At 50.2% G+C, this 25,947-nt stretch overlaps 1 protein-coding gene across 2 annotated transcripts in view; it reads right to left on the bottom strand.

Moving 5' to 3' along the window:
- DEPDC5 (DEP domain containing 5, GATOR1 subcomplex subunit) overlaps positions 1–25,947 on the bottom strand; it is a 64,368-nt gene that overhangs the window by 22,306 nt on the left and 16,115 nt on the right. For both annotated transcript variants that reach the window (XM_066610033.1, XM_066610034.1), the window contains exons 16-26: positions 24,687–24,821; positions 24,411–24,472; positions 23,389–23,462; positions 22,185–22,254; positions 21,521–21,557; positions 15,771–15,891; positions 13,633–13,853; positions 8,611–8,814; positions 6,926–7,061; positions 1,814–1,911; positions 708–773 (exon numbers count right to left, since the gene is read on the bottom strand). In XM_066610033.1, coding sequence (XP_066466130.1) covers positions 708–773; positions 1,814–1,911; positions 6,926–7,061; positions 8,611–8,814; positions 13,633–13,853; positions 15,771–15,891; positions 21,521–21,557; positions 22,185–22,254; positions 23,389–23,462; positions 24,411–24,472; positions 24,687–24,821 — 1,224 coding nt within the window. The remainder of the gene's footprint in view (positions 1–707; positions 774–1,813; positions 1,912–6,925; positions 7,062–8,610; positions 8,815–13,632; positions 13,854–15,770; positions 15,892–21,520; positions 21,558–22,184; positions 22,255–23,388; positions 23,463–24,410; positions 24,473–24,686; positions 24,822–25,947) is intronic.

The raw sequence follows: 25,947 nt of genomic DNA, 5'->3' as shown, positions 1-25,947 counted from the left end.
TGGCACACTCACAGAGCGTGAGTGTCCCTGGTGGCCCCTCCTACTTGTTCTCCTGGGTGCTGCCATCTTGGATCTCACGAAATCTCACACGTTTTGGGCACCACCATCCTTGGGCTTGCTATATTTTGTGATATACAAGATGGCAGCACCCAAATCTCATGAGATTAGGGTGCCACCATCTTGGATCTTGTGAGATTTTATGAGATTTACGATGCCGGCACCCAGCTGAGCTAGGAAGAAGAGGCTGCGGGGCGCTGTGACCCTGGTAAGCTTGGGAACCACCGCTCTAGCCAACCACCATGCTTTCCTCCACATGTCCTCTTCCTCACCACTCCCCTCTTCTTGTACAAATCCAGAGAGCAAGAGGAAGAGGACTGCATGGCAACATTAAGTTGGGACAGGATCTGCTGTTAGATGCTGGAGGTGGTGGGGTGCTCCTGGGCTGGAAAGCCCACCCTCAGCTTTCATGGGGGAGTTGTTTGTTTGAAAGTGCACCTATAAGACTGCAGTGCTCTGTGCTATATATTCCATAGACCTTTATTGACACTAAAAATGCTCTATGCTAAAATTTACCACTTCAGAGAAAGAGAGAGAAAGAGAGAAGGAATGTGGGGAGGGAGGCCTGTGATCCCCTCAAGCACTGGATATCTAAGTGGGCTCTTGTGCCTTGCTGCTGCCTTCATCCACCCCTTCCCCATTGTGCTTACTCGGATCCGGAGAGTTGGAAACAGTCTCTTCCACTGAGTCCTTGTTCTGGGTCCTGACGTTCATCCCTGTAAGAAGTGAGCAAGACCTTCAGGGAAAACCAGGAGCAACCACACCCAAAGTTGCAAGAGGGATACCTTGAGGAGCCTTGGTTGTTGCACCCAAAGACCAGGTGAGTTTCTTGGAGTCAATGAGACCCCCAGGGCATTCTGGATGCCCAAGGCAGAAAGGTCAGAGGGCGGCACCACCGCTTCTCATGAACCAATCCAGGACATACAGTCCACCCAAGAACTTAGGATGTCAATATTTGTGCACAGTTTAATTCCCCCCCCCCACTGTGTGTTAAACATAACATTGTTTTCTTGAGCTCTAAAAGCACACTGAGGAACACGAGCAAAAAGTGAATTTGTGTTTATGGAAAAATAAAAAAATAAAAAATAATTAAAAAAAGAAAGAACTTAAATTCAAAACTTTGAAATACATTCTGCCCTCCTTATACGCAGGGCTGGCATCCACGATTAGAGCAGCCGCAAATGCCAAGCCCAGACCACAGAGGGCCTCAGAAGACCTCCCAGACACAACCAGTTTGTCTGTGACACAACTGGTTATGCCAGCGACTTCCAGCCACATCCTCCCTGCGCCTCAAAACACCTTCCAGGTGTGACCAGAAGTCGCAAGCACAAACTGGAAGTGACTTCTGATAGTGTCCAGGTGGCCTTCTGAGGAAGCTGGAGGCCGATGCGGCCTTCAGGTGAGTAATTCTGGTGCCACACCACCACCCCTTATGGAGTCCAGTATCTGCAGATTTTCGTTTCCATGGGGTTCGGTTCAGATCTCCCATAAACACTGAGGGCCCACTGGAAAAAGCTAGCTTCTCTTGTGCAAGCCGAAATCAATGGAATACACACAAGAGCATGACCCAGTCGCATCAGGAACCCACCCCCCAGAAACACAAGGGCAATGTTTAAGAAGCTGCAGAGTGCAACGCACAGGGTCTGAAAGGGCAATATGTCCGTCCCATCCCCCTCATCCTGCTTTCTTATTAAGGCCTTGCCACGTCTGCTTGCACTGACATCACTTTCTAGGCTAGGGGTCTAAATCTGCTCACCTGAGCCATTGCTGCTGATCAGCTGGTTGGAGTAATCCTCCATGCCGCCGAAGCTCAGGAAGGAAATGCTGTCATCCGGACGCCGAGAAGCCCCGTGCCTGCAGGGGAGAGAGGGGGCATCAGGCCAAGAGATGAAGGAGCTGCCTCTGCCCCATCGGGACTTGGCTTTGAAAGCAGGCGCCAGCTATGCCTTGACTCAACTCCTGACAGGTCAGCAGAAAAAGAACCAGCAGCCATTTTTAGAGGAATCGTTTGGGAAGCTCCAGGACAACCAACTATCATTGTTACTGGGCTGCAGGATAAGGTGCCTCTTCTATTCACACAAGAGGGGGGTGGGTTCCGCTTCCTTTGCCCCCTCCAAATCTATTTCTGAGGGCTGGGGGACCCACAGGAGCTGCAGGGAGCTGCAGAGTACATCCCCCCTTGCATGAATGGAAGCACAGAACAATAAACCCAAGTATCATTTCTGAAGCACTCTTCAGGTTTAAGCACATCCTATTTTCAATTTTCAATAGGTTTAAGCACATCCAACCCAGAGCCAGAAACCAGAACCTGCCTGCAGGCACAGGGGAGGGAATAAATGGTGGGCTGGGGGCAGGAGAGGGAAACAGACAATTCCAGATGAGAGGCCCAAGGTTTGCTTTCAGAAGCTTCTTCAAGGTAGAGTGAGGCAAATAAAAAAAATAATGTTCAGTGGAAGACTGTCCCACGCATAATTTGCCAGGGGTGAGAAAGGGCGCAAGCAGGAGAGTCTGAGAAAAAGATGCTGAACATACAGAGCCCACCCTACAAAGAAGCCAGACGAGGGAGCATGGGAACAAAAGTGAGACATAGATGAAGGGGGGTGAAGCAACCGGGCATCTCAGAATCGCATCTTCAAACTCCTAGTAGTTGAGCTGTGCTGCTTTTCAGCAACAAGAAGGGAGACGCATTTTGCCATTAGGCCTGCTTTTGGAGCATGTATGAGTACACAACCCTTCCCATGTCTCTGCACGAGTCACTGCTCTGAACAGTGACTCATGCGGAGTCACTCCTGACTGGAAGCAAGTGGGCCCACAGCACTGACTCAGAGAGCAGCCTTCTCTGTGAGAGGGCACTTGGGGTCCCCAGGAGTGCTCAGGAACTCCGTTTCTTCTTACTCTCTCTCGGAATGCAATCTGGTAACTCTTTAGTTATTTGCTTGCTACATTTCTAGGCCGCTTCTTGGCCCAGAAGGCAGCATCAGAGCAGCTTGCCATTAAAATAAAACAAAACAACACAAAGAACCCTAAAAGAGTCCCAGGGACACAAGGCCCAACAAAGTTGCAGACGGTGGCTGCTGCCAGAGCCTTGGGGGGGGGGGGAGCCCTGGGGGAAGGCCGACAGGAGCCGAGGGGCATCTGGTTCGGGACTCCTCATCCCTATGGGACGAGGATGGGGAGGTTAGAGACCAACAAGGCAAAGACAGAGTAGGAGAAGAAATTGGGAATGGTAGCGTGATGGGATGTGATAGACGGTTTGGCACAATGAGAGGATGCAGAGACAAAGGAGCGAATAAGCAGCCTATCCTGGGGCATTCTGGAATGTTCTGGGGAGTTCTGGAGAGAACTGGAATGTCTGGGGACCAGGGAAAACATTGACATAGTGGGCATAACGGAAACCTGGTGGAATGCGGGGAATCAGTGGGATACTGCAATCCCGGGCTATAAACTCTACAGGAGGGACAGGAGGAGGGACAGGAGGCGTGTTGGAGGTGGGGTGGCCGTTTATGTTAAGGAATGGATAGAATCCAGCAAAGTAGAGATTGAAGGTGGGTCCGACTCCACCGTAGAATCTCTGTGGGCTAAATTACCAGGCCTGAGGAGCGATGTAATACTGGGGGCGTACTATCGTCCTCCAGACCAGAAATCTGAAGGGGACCTTGAAATGAGGAAATAGATCAGGGAGGTGACAAGGAGGGACAGGGATGTAATCATGGGGAACTTCAATTATCCTCATACTGACTGGGTCAATTTGTGTTCTGGTCACGAAAAGGAGACCAGATTCCTTGACATGCTAAATGACTGTGCCTTAGAGCAGTTAGTCATGGAGCCCACCAGAGGACTGGTGACACTGGATTTAATATTGTGTGGTACACAGAACCTGGTTAGAGATGTCAGTGTTACGGAGCCATTGGGGAACAGTGATCATGCTGTGATCCATTTCGACATGCACGTCAGGGGAAGAATAGCGGGCAAATGTCTCACAAAAACCCTTGACTTCCGACGGGCGGACTTCCCTCAAATGGGGAGGCTGGTTAGAAGGAGGTTGAAAGGAAAGGTAAAAAGAGTCCAATCTCTCCAGAGTGTGTGGAGGTTGCTTAAAACAACAGTAAAAGAGGCCCAGCAGAAGTGTATACCACAAAGAAAGAAGGGCTCCACTAAATCCAGGAGGGTGCCCTCATGGCTAACGAGCCAAGTTAGAGAGGCTATAATGGGCAAGGAAGCTTCCTTCTGTAAATGGAAGTCTTGCACTAATGAGGAGAATAAAAAGGAAACTGTGGCAAAAGAAATGTAAGAAGGTGATACGGGAGGCCAAGAGAGACTATGAGGAACGCATGGCCAGCAACATTAAGGGGAATAATAAAAGCTTCTTCAAATATGTTAGAAGCAGGAAACCTGCCAGAGAAGCGGTTGGCCCTCTGGATGGTGAGGGTGGGAAAGGGGAGATAAAAGGAGACTTAGAGATGGCAGAGAAATTAAATGAGTTCTTTGCATCTGTCTTCACGGCAGAAGACCTCGGGCAGATACCGCTGCCCGAAAGGCCCCTTCTGACCGAGGAATTCAGTCAGATAGAGGTTAAAAGAGAAGATATTTCAGACCTCATTGATAAATTAAAGATCAATAAGTCACCGGGCCCTGATGGCATCCACCCAAGAGTTATTAAGGAATTGAAGAATGAAGTTGCAAATCTCTTGACTAAAATATGCAACTTATCCCTCAAAACAGCCACGGCGCCAGAAGATTGGAGGATAGCAAATGTCACGCCTATCTTTAAAAAGGGAAAGAGGGGGGACCCGGGAAACTATAGGCCGGTCAGCCTAACATCTATACCGGGTAAGATGGTGGAATGTCTCATCAAAGATAGGATCTCAAAACACATAGATGAACAGGCCTTGCTGAGGGAGAGTCAGCATGGCTTCTGTAAGGGTAAGTCTTGCCTCACAAACCTTATAGAATTCTTTGAAAAGGTCAACAGGCATGTGGATGCGGGAGAACCCATGGTCATTATATATCTGGACTTTCAGAAGGTGTTCGACACGGTCCCTCACCAAAGGCTACTAAAAAAACTCCACAGTCAGGGAATTAGAGGACAGGTCCTCTCATGGATTGAGACCTGGTTGAAGACCAGGAAACATAGAGTGGGTGTCGATGGGCAATTTTCACAACGGAGAGAGGTGAAAAGCGGTGTGCCCCAAGGATCTGTCCTGGGACCCGTGCTTATCAACCTCTTCATAAATGACCAGGACACAGGGTTGAGCAGTGAGGTGGCTAAGTTTGCAGACGACACAAAACTTTTCTGAGTGGTGAAGACCAGAAGTGATTGTGAGGAGCTCCAAAAGGATCTCTCCAAACTGGCAAAATGGACAGCAAAATGGCAGATGCGCTTCAATGTCAGTAAGTGTAAAGTCATGCACATTGGGGCAAAAAAATCAAAACTTCATATATAGGCTAATGGGTTCTGGGCTGTCTGTGACAGATCAGGAGAAAGATCTGGGGGTGGTGGTGAACAGCTCGATGAAAGTGTCGACCCAATGTGCGGCGGCAGTGAAGAAGGCCAATTCTGTGCCTGGGATCATTAGAAAAGGTATTGAGAACAAAACGGCTAATATTATAATGCCGTTGTACAAATCGATGGTAAGGCCACACCTGGAGTATTGTGTCCAGTTCTGGTCGCCGCATCTCAAAAAGGACATAGTGGAAATGGAAAAGGTGCAAAGGAGAGCGACTAAGATGATTGCTGGGCTTGGGCACCTTCCTTATGAGGAAAGGCTATGGCGTTTGGGCTCTTCAGCCTAGAAAAAAGACGCCTGAGGGGGGGCATGATTGAGACACACAAAATTATGCATGGGAAGGATAAAGTGGATAGAGAGATGCTCTTTACACTCTCACATAACACCAGAACCAGGGGACATCCACTCAAATTGAGTGTTGGGCGGGTTAGGACAGACAAAAGAAAATATTTCTTTACTCAGCGTGTGGTCGGTCTGTGGAACTCCTTGCCACAGGATGTGGTGCTGGCGTCTAGTCTAGACGCCTTTGAAAGGGGGTTGGACAAGTTTCTGGAGGAAAAATCCATTATGGGGTACAAGCCATGAAGTGTATGCGCAACCTCCTGATTTTAGAAATGGGTTATGTCCGAATGCCAGATGCAAGGGAGGGCACCAGGATGAGGTCTCCTGTTATCTGGTGTGCTCCCTGGGGCATTTGGTGGGCCGCTTTGAGATACAGGAAGCTGGACTAGATGAGTCTATGGCCTGATCCAGTGGGGCTGTTCTTATGAGCAGTTCGACAGCCTGAGTCCTGCTGCTGAAAAGGCCTGCCCCATGTCACCCATTGCCTGTTTGAAGTGGGCAGAGCATGGAACACGGACTCCGTGGGAGATCTTAACAAGTGGGCAAGCTCATCTAGGAGAAAACACACTCCATCTAGAATAACAAAGACCATGCAAAAACGAAAGCAAAGGACAATGATGGACTTACTAGTCAAAATGGATCCATCTCCCCCTCCCTCCAATCACTAGGCTTGAAGCAGCTTGAGGTTTTGATGCACTGTCCTGTCTGTTCTAAGCATCTGTTCGATTCCACATCAGCATCCCATCATCCCACAACCCTAGGAAGAGCATTTGCCAGACGCTCTGCTGAGCAAGTGACAAAATCTCCAGGCTCTGGAAAGCTGCCCGCAGCGTCAGAGAGGACACAGCAGCAGCAGTGCTCTTTGCGTCTGGTGGCTGTTCAACTTCTTTCAAGGGAAAGAGTTCTGGATTGTGAATGGCTTTGTCATGGGCAGGGTCACACTCTTGCTGTGGCTGTTAAGAGTTGCGTGGAAGCCCGTCTGGTGAAGTCCAGGCACACCCCTTTCTGGACAGCCTCACCTCCCTGTTGCCTCGTGGTAGGCCAACTCCAGCAGCTCAGCCGAGGAGTGAGTCCAGTCCCTCTGCCCGCTGCCCTGCATCTCAGCCATGTTCTGACGGGTCTGGTGGTGGATCTGAATGGCTTCTCCAGAAGGACCTGCACAGGCACACATTGTGAGTGTCATCAACCTGTCTGCCCTCCTTGGGTGGCTTCTCTGTTCACCGCAAAGCCCCTCCCATGGCCGGCCCATCCATGAGGCCCCCGATGCGGGTTGCATCAGCAACAGGTTGCAAGGTGTCTATGGGGACAGTGGATTCAGGGTGCCTTTTCACTCTGAGTCTACTGCCACTCCTCCATCCAACCCACCACCAATGCAAGCCGCAATCATCTGCTTCCCGCTCACTTGAGTGCAAAGCAGATACTGCCCCTCATTACTGTGCTCCTCGCATGCTGCTGTCACACCCGGAAGTGTGGGATGTCCGCTTTCATTTACACTGAATTTCCTGTCCCTGTAAATGAAACTGGAAGTCCCGCACTTGCAGGTGTGACAGCAGCATGCAAGGAGCACAGTCAGAGTTTGGGGATTTTTTTTCGAGCACAGAGGTGAAAGACCAGAGGTGGCATCAGGTGACATTCCAGGTCACACTGCCATCGTACCTAGGCCCCATCCAGGGAGCCTGCAGACCAGCTCTTTCACACACTCTTGCACAAAGAGGCAGCACCTCATGCCTGGCCACAACATTCCCTGCTATCAGTCCACACCTCAGCTTGAAGGGCTACAAGCTTTGGCACAATCTTAGCCCCACAATCACACTTCCCTGCACTCTTCTCATCCGCCTGGAGACAGGCTTGCTCAACATGGCTTTGTTTGCACCTGAGCTGCACCTGAGTGCAATTTCTCCTGCTAATTCTGCAAAACAAAAGAGAAGCCAGGCAATGACAGCCCACTCTCAGCGCAAGGATCTTTTGCTTGCAGGACAAGTGGATGCCATGGCGTATGTTCAATACTTTGTTTTTTTGACTTTCTAGTCTGCCTGTCTGCTCCAAGGAAGAAAGGGGAAGCCATTTTTTCCCCAAAAGAAACTTAGGCTGCAAACCTAAGCACAATGACTAAGCGTCACTGATCACAGAATTCCCTCTGAGTCAACCTATACAGGATTGCACTGTTCGAAACAAAGCCCACTGCTTCAAGAGGAAGAAGCAAGCAATGCCCCACTGAGCCCAATGTGCTGTTTTTCAAAGGGCACATCCTACCTGCCCCCCCCCCCCGATGCCTGCCACCAGTTCAGGGAGTCTGTCCAGCTGGGCAGGACCCTAATAGGTTTTGGCCCCAGGCCTCAGCTTGACCAGGTAGCCTCTTACATTATCCAAAAGGGGATTTCCCCCCCCCTTCCTGCAATCCACCTTATCTACTTTCCAAGGCTTCAGGCAGACAGAGGTATATCTTGACCCAACTCTCCAAGACCCCATTACTGATGGACTGAGCCTGGGACACACCCACCGTGCACCTGAGCGACAGGCCCCAGGTGAGATGAAGAGTAAGCCCTGTTCCCCCTACAATGAGTGAGAAAAAGGTCAGGATTGTGGAAGCACCAAAGCAAGACAGGGCTGCATATCGAAAGAGAAACAAAGGCCCAAATGGGCATCAGGGAGCAGGCAAGGACCCATGGACGCCCCATGGAGACCAAGAACAGCACCACCTTACCCACAGGAAATGTGTGCATCCAGCGCCTCCGGTTGGAGGTGAGCTTCATCGGCATCCGAGATGGGGCGAAGGGGTTGATGAGGGCCCGCTGCGGTGTGTAACCCCCAGGGCGGATGTGCAGCATCGACTCAGCGCTGCCGACGTGGAACCTTCCGGGTGCACTGGAGTCGCGCTGTGGAGGCTCCAGCATGTTCTCAAGGGCATCTGCAAGAGGCGGCTCTGTATTAATGGGATCCCCCTTGACCACAGACAAGGCCTGTTCTGCTATGAGACAAGGAGACACTGGAGGGGAGGCTGGACGCTGGGAGCCGGGGGGCCCACCTTGGTGCTCTTGTGCAGCATTGGTCCACTCCAGTGACGCTCTTAGGAGAGTCGCACAGCAGAACATGTCCCGCATGAGTGTGTTCCTCTTTTCCCCACCTTTTATCATCTACACTGGGTGCCCAGTTAGTTACTGGGATCAGTTCAGGGTCCTGGGCTTGACAGTTGCGCAGTAGCTTAGCTCAGGCAGGGCCGGGGTGGTCATGACACTGGGCACCATGCCTGGGGATGTCAAGCTGGAGGCCCTCGGAGTAGCTGCACACTGCTCTGAGCAGCTGATGGCTTCCCCCTCCCCCCACTTGTTGAGAGGGAAAAAAAGCAGTTGGTCGCAGAGAGCAGCTTGCAACCACTCCTGTTACCCAGAAGTCACTGGTGGCGGCGTCATGTCACCACAACCGCTTCCAGGTCAGGCACACGGGGATGACATCACAAGTCATTGCCCCCAGGTGCCAGAGGGGCCAGCTATGCCCCTGGCCTCAGCTCGCCTCCCTCAGTCAAAGCCAGCGTGATTCTCCTGGGTGCCCCACCATTGGATGTATATAACAGAGTGGGGCCTTTCTGGTTGCTTCACCCAGAGAAAAGAGTCCTCTGGCTAGAGAAGCTTGCCTGGCACCACTGCTGCTTGCTCTCTTGACAGGCTGGCAGTGAATTGGTGGGGGTGCCCACCTCTACTCACACCTCATCTCTGCTGCTCTTTTCATTCTTCCGACCTCCTGGATTGGAAAAGGAGGAGGGGGCCAGAGAGGAGGACACTCTAGTCCTCCACTCTTCCGCTCTGTTCCCCTCTTCCTTCGCCAATCAAGGGAGGGAACAGTAGAGGCTGGTGCATCGCCAGGTAAGGGGGGAGTAGTATTTGGCAAGCGGACTGAGGCAACAGGAAGTCTTGGGCTGGCTCTGGCCAACACACTTTTTGCTGTCTTAAAAGTCAGACTTACACCTGGTATATTTGGGACGCTAATTCTAAACACGGCATTGGTTTTGCCATATCACTTCTAGTTTCAAAGATAGCCTCATTAGTGATTGGTTCAAGCGGCTTTCTTGTAATGAAGCTGCTTCCACGCCTTCCTCACAAGGAAGCTGCTTGAACCATCCACTAATGAGGTTATGCCGCATCTGCTAAACTGGACACGACAGGGAAAAACTGATGCCATGTTTGGAATCGGCAACCAAATAAATTTTGAAATACATTTTTCTGACTGTCAGTTTTGCAGGCCTGGGTTATTTTTTTAAACCAAGATGTTTATTTTTATTTAATTTTTATTTAAGCAATTTATATCCCATCTTTCCTATGCCAAAGCAAATGGTGGCTTATAAAGCTTTATAATCAAGGACAAAGTATCACAACAGGTCAAAACATCAAACAAGGCATTAAAAAACATTAATTTAAACATTTCATATTAAAACTTAAATCAAAATAGAGTAAAATCTAAGAAATATCATTGGGCCAATGGGAAACAAATTAGACCAGGGAAGTTTTCAAATCACATCTGTATTTCAGAGGCCCAGAGGGTAAATATTCACTCAGCAACCAAATGCCAGATGAACCAGGTGTGTTTGAGCCCTTGCCAAAAAGTGATGAGAGAGGGAGTAGTTCTCAGTTCCCAAGGAAGGGAGTTCCATCATTGTGGTGGAGAAGGCTTGCCCTCGAGCTGCAGAGAAGACTTGTCCTCGCGCTGCCACCCCTCTCACTTGGGAGAGAGATGGTACTTGTAGAAGAGCTCCCTCAGATGGTCTAAGAGAACCGGCTGGAGTGCATGGAAGGAGGTGGTCCTTCAGATAGCCTGGACCCAGATCATGAAGAGCCATCCAGGATCTCCAGATCATGGAGAGAGAGTGATCATCATCACTAGCACTTTGAACTGGGACTGGAAGCAGATGGGTAGCCAGTGTAGCTGCCAACGCAGTGGTCCAGGCAGGACGTATTGTCTAGCCCAGTGGTACTCACACATTTAGCACTGGGACCCACTTTTTAGAATTAGAATCTGTCAAGACCCACTGGAAGTGATGTCATGACCAGAAGTGGCATCATCAACATGTATAACAATCTTAGGCTGCAATCCTGCCCGCACCTACCCAGGAGTAAGTCCCATTGACTATTATTGTTAAAAATATACATAGCAGCTTGTTAAAAATACAGGTCTGTCACATTTCCCTAATGCAGTCACATACTATGATAGCATCAAGTCTATAAATAAAATATTGAAATGAATGGGGACCCACCTGAAATTGACTCGCAACCCAGCTAGTGGGTCCTGACTCACAGTTTGAGAAACACTGGCCTAGCCCCCCGTAACCATTCAAGCTGCCGCATTCTGCACTAATTGCAATTTCTGAATTGTTTTAGAGCAGCCATTTTTAACCACTATGCTGTGGCACACTAGTGTGCCGCGAATTGTCCACAGGAGTGCCGTGGAAGTTTGGGGGAGGGTCATTTATTGATAGGACCATTATGGGTTTTGAGCCCCCCACCAACAGCATGGTGTGCTGTGTCAACTGTCAAGGTACATTTTTGACAATTGTAGTATGTTGTCAGTGTGCCGTGACACAAAAAAGGTTGAAAAATCACTTGTTTTATAGGGTAGCTCCCCGTGTTGCCATCGCTGCAGCTCTTCCACACTGGACTGAAACTATTTTTACTGTATGCTTTGCTGCTGGTCAGCCAGCCTGAGCATTTTATAGGAAGGCAGAATTACAAAAAAATCACTGGACTGAAGATCCGGCTCCCCAGGCCTCCAGACATACAGTCTTCAAAACAACCCCCATGAGGTTGTCAGTGTGATTTGGACTGAGGGAGAGCTGCGTCAGAGCCGTCTCTGCAAAGGTGGGGAGCAGAGAAAAGTGCCCATCCAAGGCCCCCTTAGCACATTCTTGGAAGGGCTGAGACTGGAACACAGCTCTCCCAAGACCCAGAACTCACTTCCCACTGAACGCTGGACTATGCTGAGCCTCTGGGAGATTATTAAAGGAACAGCCCCATAAGCCTCTGCAAGTCCCTCCCTGGTAAGCAGCTATAAATGGGGGCTCCCCAGGGGCTCCCAGGCGAAGACAATCCCTTTGCCCAATTCAATAACCAGGGCAGGGAAGGAGAACAAGAGTGGCAGGCGCTAAAATCTGCAGATGAGCTAAAGAGGACAAGGACATTTGGGATAAGTCAGAAACAAGGGAAACGGTAACAAGCAGAGGCAGTGAGCAGGCTGGAGGGGAGCCACTGCTGTGGGGCTGACCAGGAACAGCAAAGGTCAGAGCTGAAGATCAACGACTGAGGTGCGGATTTGGGGGGGGGGTCACACCTTCAGAAGCACTATACTGGGAAAAGGGGAGGAGCAGCAGGAAAGGGAAGAGGGAAAAGAGCAGCAGGAGGAAAGCAAGAGGGAAGCAGCTCCGGCGGACTGGGGAAGGCACAAGCTCCCCCATGCGTGCCTTCTTCCACCTGTGCCCATCCCATGTGCAGAGATCTTCCTGACTGGCCTTTTTCTGAACTTTAAGTGGTGGGACCACAGCTTTGGAGTTCTCTTTCCAAGGAAGCTCCCCTGGCACTGGGTCTGATCTCTTCCCAACAACAAGCAAAAGGCCCTTTACGTCTACCCTAGGCTGGGGGCCTTTTGTTTTATGCGCTGAGCTGCTTTACTGGGCCTTTACCATTTTATAGTTTTAATTTTAATGTTACAGGGTCTTAAATTATACAGGTGTTTCCATGTATTCATGGGGATCAGATCCACAGATCCCCCACAGATATGGGGGATGCCTGTCTCCACTGCCCCCTAACCCCATGCCCATTAATGTGCTTTGAAGACTTGTCCCAGTGAAAATGGTCTTCCTTTACAGGGTTGCTATAAGCATTCAAGCTTACAGCGAAACTCAGGCTGATGCTTGAAAAAACTAGACTGAGGTTAACAGGGAGCAGACGTTAACCGGATCCACGGATACCAGATCCGCAGACCCCCCTGTACCGTGAACTGCCCTAAGAATCCTACTGGACTGAAGGGCTTTACTGTGTTGAGGCCCCTCGGGTGCCCTGGTCCCCGAATGACCCTGGAGCGAGGTCCTCAGCGGAGAGGTGGTCACCCTCCCTGCGCCTCCGCTTGGCCACGGAGACAGGCTCCTCCAGCAGTGTGAACCCTGACCGCCCGAGAGAGTCGCCTGAGGATGACATCAGGCCGCTGCGACGGAGGCAGCAGGCACCCTCAGCAGAGGCCCAGGCACAGAGGCCCGAGGTTGGGAGGCTTCTCTAGCCTTAAGGGAGGGGGCAAAGAGAGATGGCTCACCACAGTCCGGTAAAGGAGACTGGTAGGACCAACAGCTAACAAGGAGGGAAGCAGGCACTGCAGAGGGAAGTGCCTTTTCTGCCCCACCTGGAGGAAGGGGAGGGCCAAAGGGGGCGGGCTTGCTCCATAAAGCAGGGAGGCCAGGGATGAGAGGCAGCCAGAGCGAAGCAGGAGGCTGTGAGGTGAACAGCCCCTGCTCCTGAGTCAAGAGTGGCAGCTGTGCTAGGGAGGAGGGCAAGGGTGCTGGAACCCCCCCAAGCCAATCTGAGGCCTCCCTGGGGGCTAGAACCAGCCCAACCCCAAAACCTTCACAGAGAGAACCTTACAACTACTTTTCAGGGGGAAAAAGCAAAACAAGTTTAGGTTGTAACGTACTGGCAGCCCGCCAGCCCAGCCCAGCCCAGCCCCACTCCCTCTGGCCATTTCCCTGCCTGACCTCGAGTGCTGGTGTAGCCCAAGGAGCTGCTGACTTCGTACTGGTGCAGGTGAGGCCGTGGGATCATCAGGATGTTGGAGATCTTGCCCAGGGAGCTGTCGTCCGATGCCTGGCTCCGCACCTCCTCCTGGGGCAGAGTGCGGCTCTGCAGGGAAGGGCTGCAGGAGACATCGTAGGAGCTGGAGCTCTTCCGGGTGCGACTCTCTCGCTCCCGCATGGACCTGTTGGGAGGAATGTGGGAAAAGGTGCTCCGTCAGGCTGCGGGTGCCCTGACTGCAACTGCTTCAAAGGGAGGTGGCAACCCCATTGATTCATAAGGTTCATTAACTTCCTGGTTTTCCTCCAAGCTCCTGGCTTTACTCAGACGTAAATACATACAGTGGATCCGTTGTAAAGTGGGGGGGTCCACTTTACAATGGAGTTTCCATACTAAAACAAGGTTCACTATAGGATCGGTTATTTACTTTACAATAGGGTCACAGTTGCTGCCAAGTGGACCTCATGGGATGAGCCAATCAGTGATGTAAATGCAAGTGTTTGCAGCTAATTGCGGCATTTTTAACCTCATGGCTGTCTGTACGGCAGGAAGGATACAGCCAATGCAAAGGCCGACGCAAACTCAAGCCTTCTATGTGGCATCAGAGCTGGCAGAAGTGTTTGCAAACAAGGCTGTGCATATTGAGGGAAGGATACAGCCTTGTAATTTCTGTTTTAGAATTCCAACACTGTAACCGAAACTGACAACCATGGTCCCCTAAAGAATGCAGTAGGCACCTTTGAAATAGAGAGGGAAATAGGTTAATTCTGTGGCTGAAATTTCAGCGTTTGAGACCTTGGAACAAAATAGCAAAAGACAATCCATTTTTGCAGTGTTTCTCAAACTGTGGTTCAGGACCCACTAGGCGGATTGTGAGCCAATTTCAGGTGGGTCCCCATTCATTTCAATATTGTATTTTTAATGTATTAGACTTGATGCTACCTTGGTACGTGACTGTATTTGGGAAAATGTTACAGATCTGTACTTTTAACAGGCTACTATGTATATGCTTTTGACAATGATAGTTAATGGGGTTACTCCTGGGTAAGTGCGGATAGGAGTGCAGCCTAAGATTGTTGAAAATTTTCCTGCTTGATGATATCACTTCTGGACATGACATCACTTCCGGTGGGTCCTGACATTTTCATTCTAAAAAGTGGGTCCTGGTGCTATGTGTGAGAACCACTGCATTATTGGGTTTACACTACAATATTTTCACAATACTGGCACTACCTGCAGTTTTACTCAACCGCGGTTCTGCGGATACTGGGGTGTCCTTTAAAAAGATACTGGAAGTAAAGCAAACGGCCAAAAATAGTTCTACCTGCCATAGCACAGAAACAGCACTGCATTTCCAGGCCTTCAGGCAGCTTTCCAAGTTGCCTGCAGCCTCCTCCTGCTTGCTCTGAGGCTCTTCCTTTCCCCCAAAGTCCCCCCCGAATGCACTGTGATGAATTCTCTTCCTGGTCACGATGCATTCTGGGGGAAAGGAGAAGCCTCGGAGCAACCAGAAAGAGGTTGCAGGCAGCTGGAACGCGTGCAGCGGATTAATTGCGCAAAGCAAACAAAGTTATTTTAAATGTTTTCCTTCACTATCTTTTAAAAAGGGCATCCCTGGTATCTGGGGGGGTGGGGTCTGGAACAGAACCCCCACAGATACTGGGGCACACCTGTACAATGGACTGGATTAACATCGTAAAGCAGGGGTCTACTTACATCCCGAGTTCCACAATATATTCTGTACATAAATATGTTTTAATTTTAGAAACATTTCTTCTAGTGTTTTAGGTGGTAGATCCAGGCAGAGAAGACACAGAAAAGCCAAGCCAAGACAAATGCAATGCAGCAAAGCAATTCACAAGTGTGGGAGGAGTGGGGAGGCCCAGATTCAAGTCGTGCTCCTCCAAGAGGTTTCTGGAGTGAGCCGGTGGGGCTAGTCACTCACTCTCTTTCTCAGCCTCACCCACCTTACAGGGTTGTTGTGAAGATAAAAGGGGGGTGGGGGAGAAACACAATACAGCCCATCTAAATCAATCACAGTGTGTGACCACAACATGAATAGAGCGGTGTTTGGCTCATTTCCCCTCACAGGTTCCTTTACCTGAAGGTGGTGCAGCGCTGCGCTCTGGATGGGCCAGGCAGGCGGAAGACTTGGGCATCGTACCCGTCATAATCCACTTGGATGGGGAGCGCATTCTCTGTGTCCTTAGGAGCCCCCAGCGCTGGAACACAAGAAGGCAGCGTTAATGCCAGGGTGTCTTAAGAGGCCAGCCCTAAGCTCTGGGGGTACCTGCAAAGTCTCCAGCTCCCCCCTTAGAGAGCAGAGACTAAGGACAAGAAGCCCACATGTGGAAAAGTGAAAGCTGACTCATCAGCCTGACTAAGCAGAAAGACAAAATAGACACTCAGCATCTGCAGAGAATCCATTCCAGGACCCCACAGATACCAGATTCAATGGATAATCAAATACGCGGGGGGGGGGGGGGGAATGCCAGCAAACCAAAAGTGCCTTTCAGAAGTATTTCAGAAGAAGCCCTTCTGAGGCATGGGAAGGCCACATACAAATATTCAAATTTGTGGATACTGAGTCAGCAGATAAAGGGGGCTCATTGTATTCACAGCTGTGACTGAAGGCGGATGAGCTACCCAACCTCAAAAACCAGCCACAGCATGCATCTCATCACAGGTCCTTGTCCAGAAAAAAGAATTCAGTAGAGGCTGAATCAGCCCAGAGGCCAAAGCTCTGCACACAGAAGGACCCCAGGTCCCGTCCCACCCAGTGTCTGCAATTACAAAGGCATTAAGAACAGAAGAACAGCCCCACTGCATCAGGTCCACTGGATCAGGCCACTGGATCAGGCCCACTGGATCAGGCCCATCTGGTCCAGCTTCCTGCATCTCACAGCGGCCCACCAAATGCCCCAGCGAGCACACCAGATAACATGAGATCTGCATCCTGGTGCCCTCCCTTGCATCTGGCATTCTGACATTGCCCATTTCTAAAATCTGGGACACAGATGATGCATTCTGGGACACAAGACTCTTTTCTCTCTCTCCCCACCAGGAACTCTGGAGAGCTGCTGCCCTTCAGAGGAGACAGGTACGTGAACCATTGGGCTCAATTGATGGTGTGAAGCCATCCTATGAAGGTTAATCCAGCAAAACTAAAGGGGGGAAGCTTCATATCATGACACTGGCCAATATATATATGGCGGAAGTGAGAAGCCATGTTGAACCACTCACCATCTCTCAGCTTGAACTCCCTCACAGGGTTATTGTGGGGATAAAATGGAGGAAAGCAAGAACCACACACCCACCCTCAGCCACCTAGTAGGAAAGGTTGGATAAAAGCAAAGGAAACTCTTGGCTTCCTTTTTATGCCAACGAATAACAGAGGCCTGCCTGACAAGTGTACAACCTGTCCACTGGCCCTCAAATCCACACCTGTTTAGACTGCATCTTGATGTCCATGCTGCAAAAGGCTATGGTCAGAATGGCCCCAGAAAACACATCTGCGTCAGATATTTTTCACATTTTTATCCTGCCCCTCTTCCAAGGAGCTCAGGGTGGTGGTCATGGTTCCACCCCTCCTTCACAACAACCCTGTGAAGTAGGCCAGGCTGAGAGGCAACGAGAGCCCAAGGTCACCCAGGAAGCTTTGTGACTGAACGGGGATCTGAACCTGGGTTTTCCAGGTCTATGTCCAACTCCCAAACCACTACACCAGCAGTTCCCAAACTTTTTTGACAGGCAGCTCCCTTGACCTACTGGGCCATTGGCCGCGGCTCCCCATTAGGGCTATAATCCTATACATTGTCGAGGGCTGTGGGCTTTTCATGAGGATCCCGTGGCTCCCTTGGCTGGTTTTCCACAGCTCTCCAGGGAGCCACGGCTCACAGTTTGGGAACACCTGCACCACAACATCCTGTCGGGATGGGAGGGGGCTCGGCGGGAGGGGGGTCGGGAGGGGGGTCGGGGGCCCCCCCCTCGGCGGGAGGGGGGTCGGGGAGGGGGGTCAGGGGCTTCTTGTAGTGGGGGATTCGATTATTAGAAACATAGAGAGGGGGGTTTGCGACGGATGTGAGGACCGCATGGTGACTTGCCTGCCTGGTGCGAAGGTTGCGGACATCACTTCTCGTCTAGACAGGCTAGTAGGCAGTGCTGGGGGAGAGGTAGCAGCTGTGGTGCATGTCGGCACCAACGATGTGGGCAAGTGTAGCTGGGAGGTCCTGGAGGCCAAATTTAGGCTTTTAGGCAGGAAGCTGAAAGCCAGGACCTCAAAGGTAGCGTTCTCTGAAGTGCTACCTGTTCCACGCGCAGGGCCAGCTAGGCAGGCGGAGATCAGGGGTCTCAATGCGTGGATGAGACGGTGGTGTAGGGAGGAGGGGTTTAGATTCGTTAGGCACTGGGGAACGTTCTGGGACAAGCGGGGCCTGTACAAGAGGGACGGGCTCCATTTGAACCAGAATGGAACCAGACTGCTGGCGCATAACATTAAAAAGGTGGCAGAGCAGCTTTTAAACTGATCCCTGGGGGAAGGCCGACAGGAGCCGAGGGGCATCCGGTTCGGGACTCTTCATCCCTATGGGATGAGGATGGGGAGGTTAGAGAACAACAAGACAAAGGCAGGGTAGGAGAAGAAATTGGGAAGGGTAGGGTGATGGGATGTGATAGACGGTTTGGCACAATGAGAGGATGCGGGGACAAAGGAGTGAATAAGCAGCCCATCCTGGGGCATTCCGTGTATAAATGCTTTTATGCGAATGCCCGAAGTCTACGAGCAAAGGTGGGAGAACTGGAATGTCTGGTGACAAGGGAAAATATTGACATAGTGGGCATAACGGAAACCTGGTGGAATGCGGAGAATCAGTGGGATACCGCAATCCCGGGCTATAAACTCTACAGGAGGGACAGGCAGGGGCGTGTTGGAGGTGGGGTGGCCCTTTATGTTAAGGAAGGGATAGAATCCAGCAAAGTAGAGATTGAAGGTGGGTCAGACTCCACCGTAGAATCTCTGTGGGTTAAATTACCAGGCTTGTGCAGCAATGTAATACTGGGGGCGTGCTATCGTCCTCCAGACCAGAAATCTGATGGGGACCTTGAAATGAGGAAACAGATCAGGGAGGTGACAAGGAAGGACAGGGTTGTAATCATGGGGGACTTCAATTATCCTCATATTGACTGGGTCAATTTGTGTTCTGGACACGATAAGGAAACCGGATTTCTTGACGTGCTAAATGACTGTGGCTTAGATCAGCTATTCACGGAGCCCACCAGAGGACAGGTGACTCTGGATTTAATTTTGTGCGGTACGCAGGACCTGGTTAGAGATGTAAACGTTACTGAGCCATTGGGGAACAGTGATCATGCTGCGATCCGTTTTGACGTGCACGTTGGGGGAAGAATACCAGGCAAATCTCTAACAAAAACCCTTGACTTCCGATGGGCGGACTTCCCTCAAATGAGGAGGCTGGTTAGAAGGAGGTTGAAAGGGAGGGTAAAAAGAGTCCAGTCTCTCCAGAGTGCATGGAGGCTGCTTAAAACAACAGTAATAGAGGCCCAGCAGAGGTGTATACCGCAAAGAAAGAAGGGTTCCACTAAATCCAGGAGAGTGCCCGCATGGCTAACCAGCCAAGTTAGAGAGGCTGTGAAGGGCAAGGAAGCTTCCTTCCGTAAATGGAAGTCTTGCCCTAATGAAGAGAATAAAAAGGAACATAAACTGTGGCAAAAGAAATGTAAGAAGGTGATAGGGGAGGCCAAGCGAGACTATGAGGAACGCATGGCCAGCAACATTAAGGGGAATAATAAAAGCTTCTTCAAATATGTTAGAAGCAGGAAACCCGCCAGAGAAGCGGTTGGCCCTCTGGATGGTGAGGGAGGGAAAGGGGAGATAAAAGGAGACTTAGAGATGGCAGAGAAATTAAATGAGTTCTTTGCATCTGTCTTCACGGCAGAAGACCTCGGGCAGATACCGCTGCCCGAACGGCCCCTCCTAACCGAGGAGTTAAGTCAGATAGAGGTTAAAAGAGAAGATGTTTCAGACCTCATTGATAAATTAAGGATCAATAAGTCACCGGGCCCTGATGGCATACACCCAAGGGTTATTAAGGAATTGAAGAATGAAGTTGCAGATCTCTTGACTAAGGTATGCAACTTGTCCCTCAAAACGGCCACAGTGCCAGAAGATTGGAGGATAGCAAATGTCACGCCTATTTTTAAAAAGGGAAAGAGGGGGGACCCGGGAAACTATAGGCCGGTCAGCCTAACATCCATACCGGGTAAGATGGTGGAATGCCTCATCAAAGATAGGATCTCAAAACACATAGACGAACAGGCCTTGCTGAGGGAGAGTCAGCATGGCTTCTGTAAGGGTAAGTCTTGCCTCACCAACCTTATAGAATTCTTTGAAAAGGTCAACAGGCATGTGGATGCGGGAGAACCCGTGGACATTATATATCTGGACTTTCAGAAGGCGTTTGACACGGTCCCTCACCAAAGGCTACTGAAAAAACTCCACAGTCAGGGAATTAGAGGACAGGTCCTCTCGTGGATTGAGAACTGGTTGGAGGCCAGGAAGCAGAGAGTGGGTGTCAATGGGCAATTTTCACAATGGAGAGAGGTGAAAAGCGGTGTGCCCCAAGGATCTGTCCTGGGACCGGTGCTTTTCAACCTCTTCATAAATGACCTGGAGACAGGGTTGAGCAGTGAAGTGGCAAAGTTTGCAGACGACACCAAACTTTTCCGAGTGGTAAAGACCAGAAGTGATTGTGAGGAGCTCCAGAAGGATCTCTCCAGACTGGCAGAATGGGCAGCAAAATGGCAGATGCGCTTCAATGTCAGTAAGTGTAAAGTCATGCACATTGGGGCAAAAAATCAAAACTTTAGATATAGGCTGATGGGTTCTGAGCTGTCTGTGACAGATCAGGAGAGAGATCTTGGGGTGGTGGTGGACAGGTCGATGAAAGTGTCGACCCAATGTGCGGTGGCAGTGAAGAAGGCCAATTCTATGCTTGGGATCATTAGGAAGGGTATTGAGAACAAAACGGTTAGTATTATAATGCCGTTGTACAAATCGATGGTAAGGCCACACCTGGAGTATTGTGTCCAGTTCTGGTCGCCGCATCTCAAAAAAGACATAGTAGAAATGGAAAAGGTGCAAAAGAGAGCGACTAAGATGATTACGGGGCTGGGGCACCTTCCTTATGAGGAAAGGCTACGGAGTTTGGGCCTCTTCAGCCTAGAAAAGAGACGCTTGAGGGGGGACATGATTGAGACATACAAAATTATGCAGGGGATGGACAGAGTGGATAGGGAGATGCTCTTTACACTCTCACATAATACCAGAACCAGGGGACATCCACTAAAATTGAGTGTTGGGCGGGTTAGGACAGACAAAAGAAAATATTTCTTTACTCAGCGCGTGGTCGGTCTGTGGAACTCCTTGCCACAGGATGTGGTGCTGGCGTCTAGCCTAGATGCCTTTAAAAGGGGATTGGACGAGTTTCTGGAGGAAAAATCCATTATGGGGTACAAGCCATGATGTGTATGCGCAACCTCCTGATTTTAGGAATGGGTTAAGTCAGAATGCCAGATGCAAGGGAGCGCACCAGGATGAGGTCTCTTGTTATCTGGTGTGCTCCCTGGGGCATTTGGTGGGCCGCTGTGAGATACAGGAAGCTGGACTAGATGGGCCTATGGCCTGATCCAGTGGGGCTGTTCTTATGTTCTTATGTTCTGTCTCTCCAAAAACCCACTGTAGGTTTCTTTCAGTATGTGACCACAGGAAGTTGGCAAATTCTGTTTCTGAAGGAAAACAGCAAGGAAGTCAAGGAAGTGGAACGGTTTACTCACAAGAATCCCGGCTACTTTTTGCTTTTTCGCTCTGTGGCTGGAACCCACACAACAGAGGCGTCAAAGGAGAAGGAGGGAGACAAAGAGAATGCATCAGAAATTGACGTTAGCTTGAACTATGGAAATGTCACCCTCACCGCAAATGACAGGAGATTTTGACAATTCACCTGGCAGCTGAACACACACACACAAGAGCCAGCTGCAAGTTGAAGAACCAGTGTGGCCTTGATTGGACAAGGCCGTAATCAGAACATTCTAATGACTGCATCTTGAGAGAAGCAAACCCCACATTCTACACATTCCACACCTCAGCCAGGGTCTTCCCCAGTGCACTAAAGGGGCCTCAGCTGGCTGGGGGGGGCAATGCCCCCTTCTACCCTCCTCTCCCTGCTCCTTCCTTCAAAAGGAAAGAGAGAAGAAGTGCAGTGGGCTGGAGCACCCCACTTCTCTGCCCCGCCTCTTCCATTCTTCCTTGTTCAAGCCTGAGAGTGGGGGCAAGGAGGGGAGAGTGGAGGAGGTGGCTGATATGCTGTCAAGGTACAAGGATGCAGCATTTGATGCACTTCAGCTGGTCCCACCGCCCTTCCAGTGACAGTTCTGCCCCAATCAGAGGAGATGGGGGGAAAGAAGAGCTAAGGAAAATGCTTGTCGGCAGTCTGCTTACTTTCCGGGCTGCCAGCTTGATTCGGGGAGTAAAGCTGTTGCACTGGAGCTGGCTTTTGGAGGTGTAGAAGCTGCAGTAAAGAGAGGGAAGCGGAAAGACAACAACAGACGTTTAAGGAATGGGGAAATGTTTGCAGCTGGTTTGAAAAGTAGCACTTGCTGAAGACCTGCTTAAGACCCAGGCTGAATCTGGGTGAGGGACTGTGAATCCTTTGCAACCTCTTACAAACAAGGAAAAGAATAATAAGGGACAAACGTGGCATCCAGAATGGGTCCCAGTCAGGGCCAGCCTTAAGCCAGCTGGGACCAGTTGCTCCCAACCGGGCCCCGTGCCTAAGGGAGCCCAGCACTAGAGTAATCTAAATGAAGTATGCAATGCTATCTTAAAATGTACTTAGAGCCATTTGGTCCATTAACTCACATGCACATTTTCAAGCACACATTTTGATTGCTTTCCCTTCTACCCCAGAGACATAAATTCAACAGTGAATTTTATTTATATCTCTAAAATTCTGCAGACCTTGGCTATGAACCTGAGGGCCTGCAAAAAGTGGTTCCGCATGCAGCCCCATAGCTCCAAAGGCCGGCCCTGGTTCCAGTAACCCCTAAGGCCAGCCTTGGTCCCCGTGGAAGACTGCTAACAAGCACCTGCTCAGTTCTCTGGTTGGCTGCTCCTTTGCAGAACCCCCAAGAAAACACACCTTTGTTTCCCATGAATATTTCTTGATTGTGCCCTACAAAGGGCCAAAGGGCTAAATGCTGCAATTCCTTCTTGGTAGGGAGGCCGGGGCACAACTGGGCCTCCTCCTTATTGGCACTGGGCGCTGTTCAGTCTCTGGCCAAACTTCGAGGTCATCTGTGGCTACGGGTGTAGTTTGAGCTCAGGCGGATGAGGGGGGGGGGGTCAAGGGCAGGCAGGTGATCAAACACCAGAGCAAACCAAGCACAGCTCTGTGGTTTCTTGGAAACATGGGCTTGCTTAGCCCAGAGGAACCCACAGTCACCAGGGAGCGAGAGTGTGGGTGGCGGAGGGCTAGTCTGCCCAGGGCTGCTTTAGAGATGGAGAACAGGCAGAGCTAATTCCTAGTTTGGTGCCTGAGAAGCAAAGCCTGAGAGAGTGAGATGGGCCCCCACAAACTTAGCCCCAAAGGGGGCATTTCTTGAGGAAAAATCCCACAGCGATGCTTCTGGTGCTGGGCCAGTACCTGTGGTTTATCCAGTGCGGGATATTGTAGTCATCACCCAAGCGGGAATCTCCAGGACTGCAACGATTGTGCAGCTACAAGAAGAAAGACACATAAGGAGAGCCCTGCTGGATCAGACCAAAGGGCCATCTAGTTCAGCTTCCTGTATCTCACAGATGCCTCGGGGAGTGCAAAGACAACAAGAGACCTACATCCTGTTGCCACTCCCTTGCATCTGGCATTCAACTACAGCTTACTTCTAAAACCAGGAGGTTGTGCATATCCATCATGGTTTGACACCTTTAATGGACTTTTCTTCCATAAACCTAACACCCTTTGAAAGGCATCCAGGTCAGATGCCATCACCACATCCTGTGGCAAGGAGTTCCACAGATTTAAGACACAGACACAGCATGACTTTGAGTAAGGATTCAACAGTCAGGGCTGTTTCTTCATCACGTTTATGAAGACATGGGGACCCTTCCTCCCCAGAGCTTGGGGGAGCAAATAGAGTTCCTTCTTCCCCTTCTCACACCTTTGTCAGGGTGGGAGAGAGGGAAGGACTGGCCCAAGGCTAATAAGATGTGTGGTTGCAGGGAAACTGGACACCAGAACTCTCCAGCCCTCCCTCTGGCTCTCCCATCCTGCACACATGGACTCCAGGACCAGACCCAGGCAGCCCAGAGATTTTGAGCCTCCGGTTCTGCAGTTTCTGAATCCTTCAAGTAGTGGATAAAGCTTGGAAGCGGATTGGCAGCATGGGAATGTGCAAGGCTTCTGGAGACTTTCCCATCCTCAGTATCTGCCCTGCCTCACATTTCATTTCCCTCTCCACTTTAAGCCCTCATCAAAAACAGCAGTCCCTTGAAAAGAACTGCACTATGGAAACGAAATTGCACAGATGTGTGACGTGCATCCATTTGTCTTATTGGATGGGTGGGTGGATGGCAGCCAGTGCAAGGCGCAGAGCCCAACACTTGGCTGGCAGGAAAGGCAGGTATGGAGAAGGAAGAGCAACACGCTCAGGGAAAAAGGCGTCTTACCTTAAAGAGGGGCACTGCATGGAGGGGCTGCTCCCCCATGCACACCAAATCCACCCCAATCCCTGAAAAGAGAAGCAAAAGAGGGCGACGGGAGGAGGAGAGAGAGATGAGGCATTAGTGGCCACACACACTGCCCAGTGGCTCACTTAATCCCAGGTGCCAAGAAATCTGAGCCAGACTAACATAGTGACCCCCCCCCCATGTGCACTGGAGCCTTCTGCTTTGTTGTTCTAAACACACAGAGAAAGTGCCAAGTGTTTGCTAAGACCCTCTTACCATTATCTATCATGCGCTGTTTGGTTAAGATCATGAGGAGCCGGTCCACTTCAAAGACCCCCACCCCGGGGGTGATGACCACAGACATCTGCCCTGTTCGGTCAAAGTTTCGGTTGATGTAATGCTTGTCAAACACTAAATGGATAGAAAGCAGGAAGAGGTGCAAGGTCTTAGAAGGAACATCCCTTTCAAAAGAGGATTTGTTCTCAAGAAAGACAGGTATTTAAAGACTGGCCTGTTTATGACACTCATTCATTCAAAAGATTCATATCCCGCCTTTCCTATGCTGGAGTAAATGCTCAAGGCAGCTTACAATTCAAGAACTAAAAGTATAAAATATATAAAACAATAAATAAAATCAAAGGGTAATAACAAATGGGAGGAGGGATTTATCATTACTTTGATTATAGTTATTTATCATCCAAGCACTGCTATAGAGACACAGGGACAGACAACAACACCACACACCACCCAAGACAGAACGTTTCACTGCACGCCTCAGAGTAAGCTTGCCAAATGACCATTATGAGGTCCTGATCTGAGCTCATGAAATCACCACGGGTTGGGCACAACGGAATGTACAATTCAATTCGATCTGAGCACCGAAGCCCCCCGAGTCACTGTCCTCCTGATTTCCTTGCTGAACTATCACCCTCCTGGTGGTTTTCTCCTACAGGATATGATCTGGAAAAAGTGGCTGCATGAAATGAGCCTGCTGGCACTAGACTGTGTTCAATGCAGGCCTTGTTGGAATGTCACCCTCCCCCCAACATTAACGGCCTGTAGGGGAAGGACACCAGGTGGGTGGGCAGACTAGGCACACTTTCACTCCACACACAGGTGAGAGACTGGAGAAAGCATCACTCAGCCCTGCCCTCTGTCACGTCAGAGGAGGCAGCTCATTCACTGGAGAGGGCTCTTGGAAATGCCCTTTTGGTTTTTAAAATGGTGTGCTGAGATCTCTGGGGTTCCTCAAATGACAAGATCAAGTCATGGCAGACAGGGCCAGCTTCAAGCCAACTGCCAATTGGACCAACTGCTCCCAACTGGGCCCTGAGCCTAAAGGTCTCCTGTGTTAGGGCAATCTAGTCTAGTCTTGTATGCAATTTTATATTAAAATGTGCTAAGATCCATTTGGTCCATTAACTCACATCCATTTTTCAAGCGCACAGGTTGGTTGCTTTCCATTCTACCTCAGAGATAGAGAGTCTATAATAAATTTTATTGATATCTCTAAGATTCCACAGACCTGGGCTGTGAA

Source organism: Tiliqua scincoides, chromosome 14 (assembly GCF_035046505.1).
Source record: "Tiliqua scincoides isolate rTilSci1 chromosome 14, rTilSci1.hap2, whole genome shotgun sequence".
Taxonomy (NCBI): Eukaryota; Metazoa; Chordata; class Lepidosauria; order Squamata; family Scincidae; genus Tiliqua; species Tiliqua scincoides.
The sequence above is the reverse complement of the archived record's forward strand: the minus strand, read 5'-3'. Positions and strand labels throughout refer to the sequence as shown.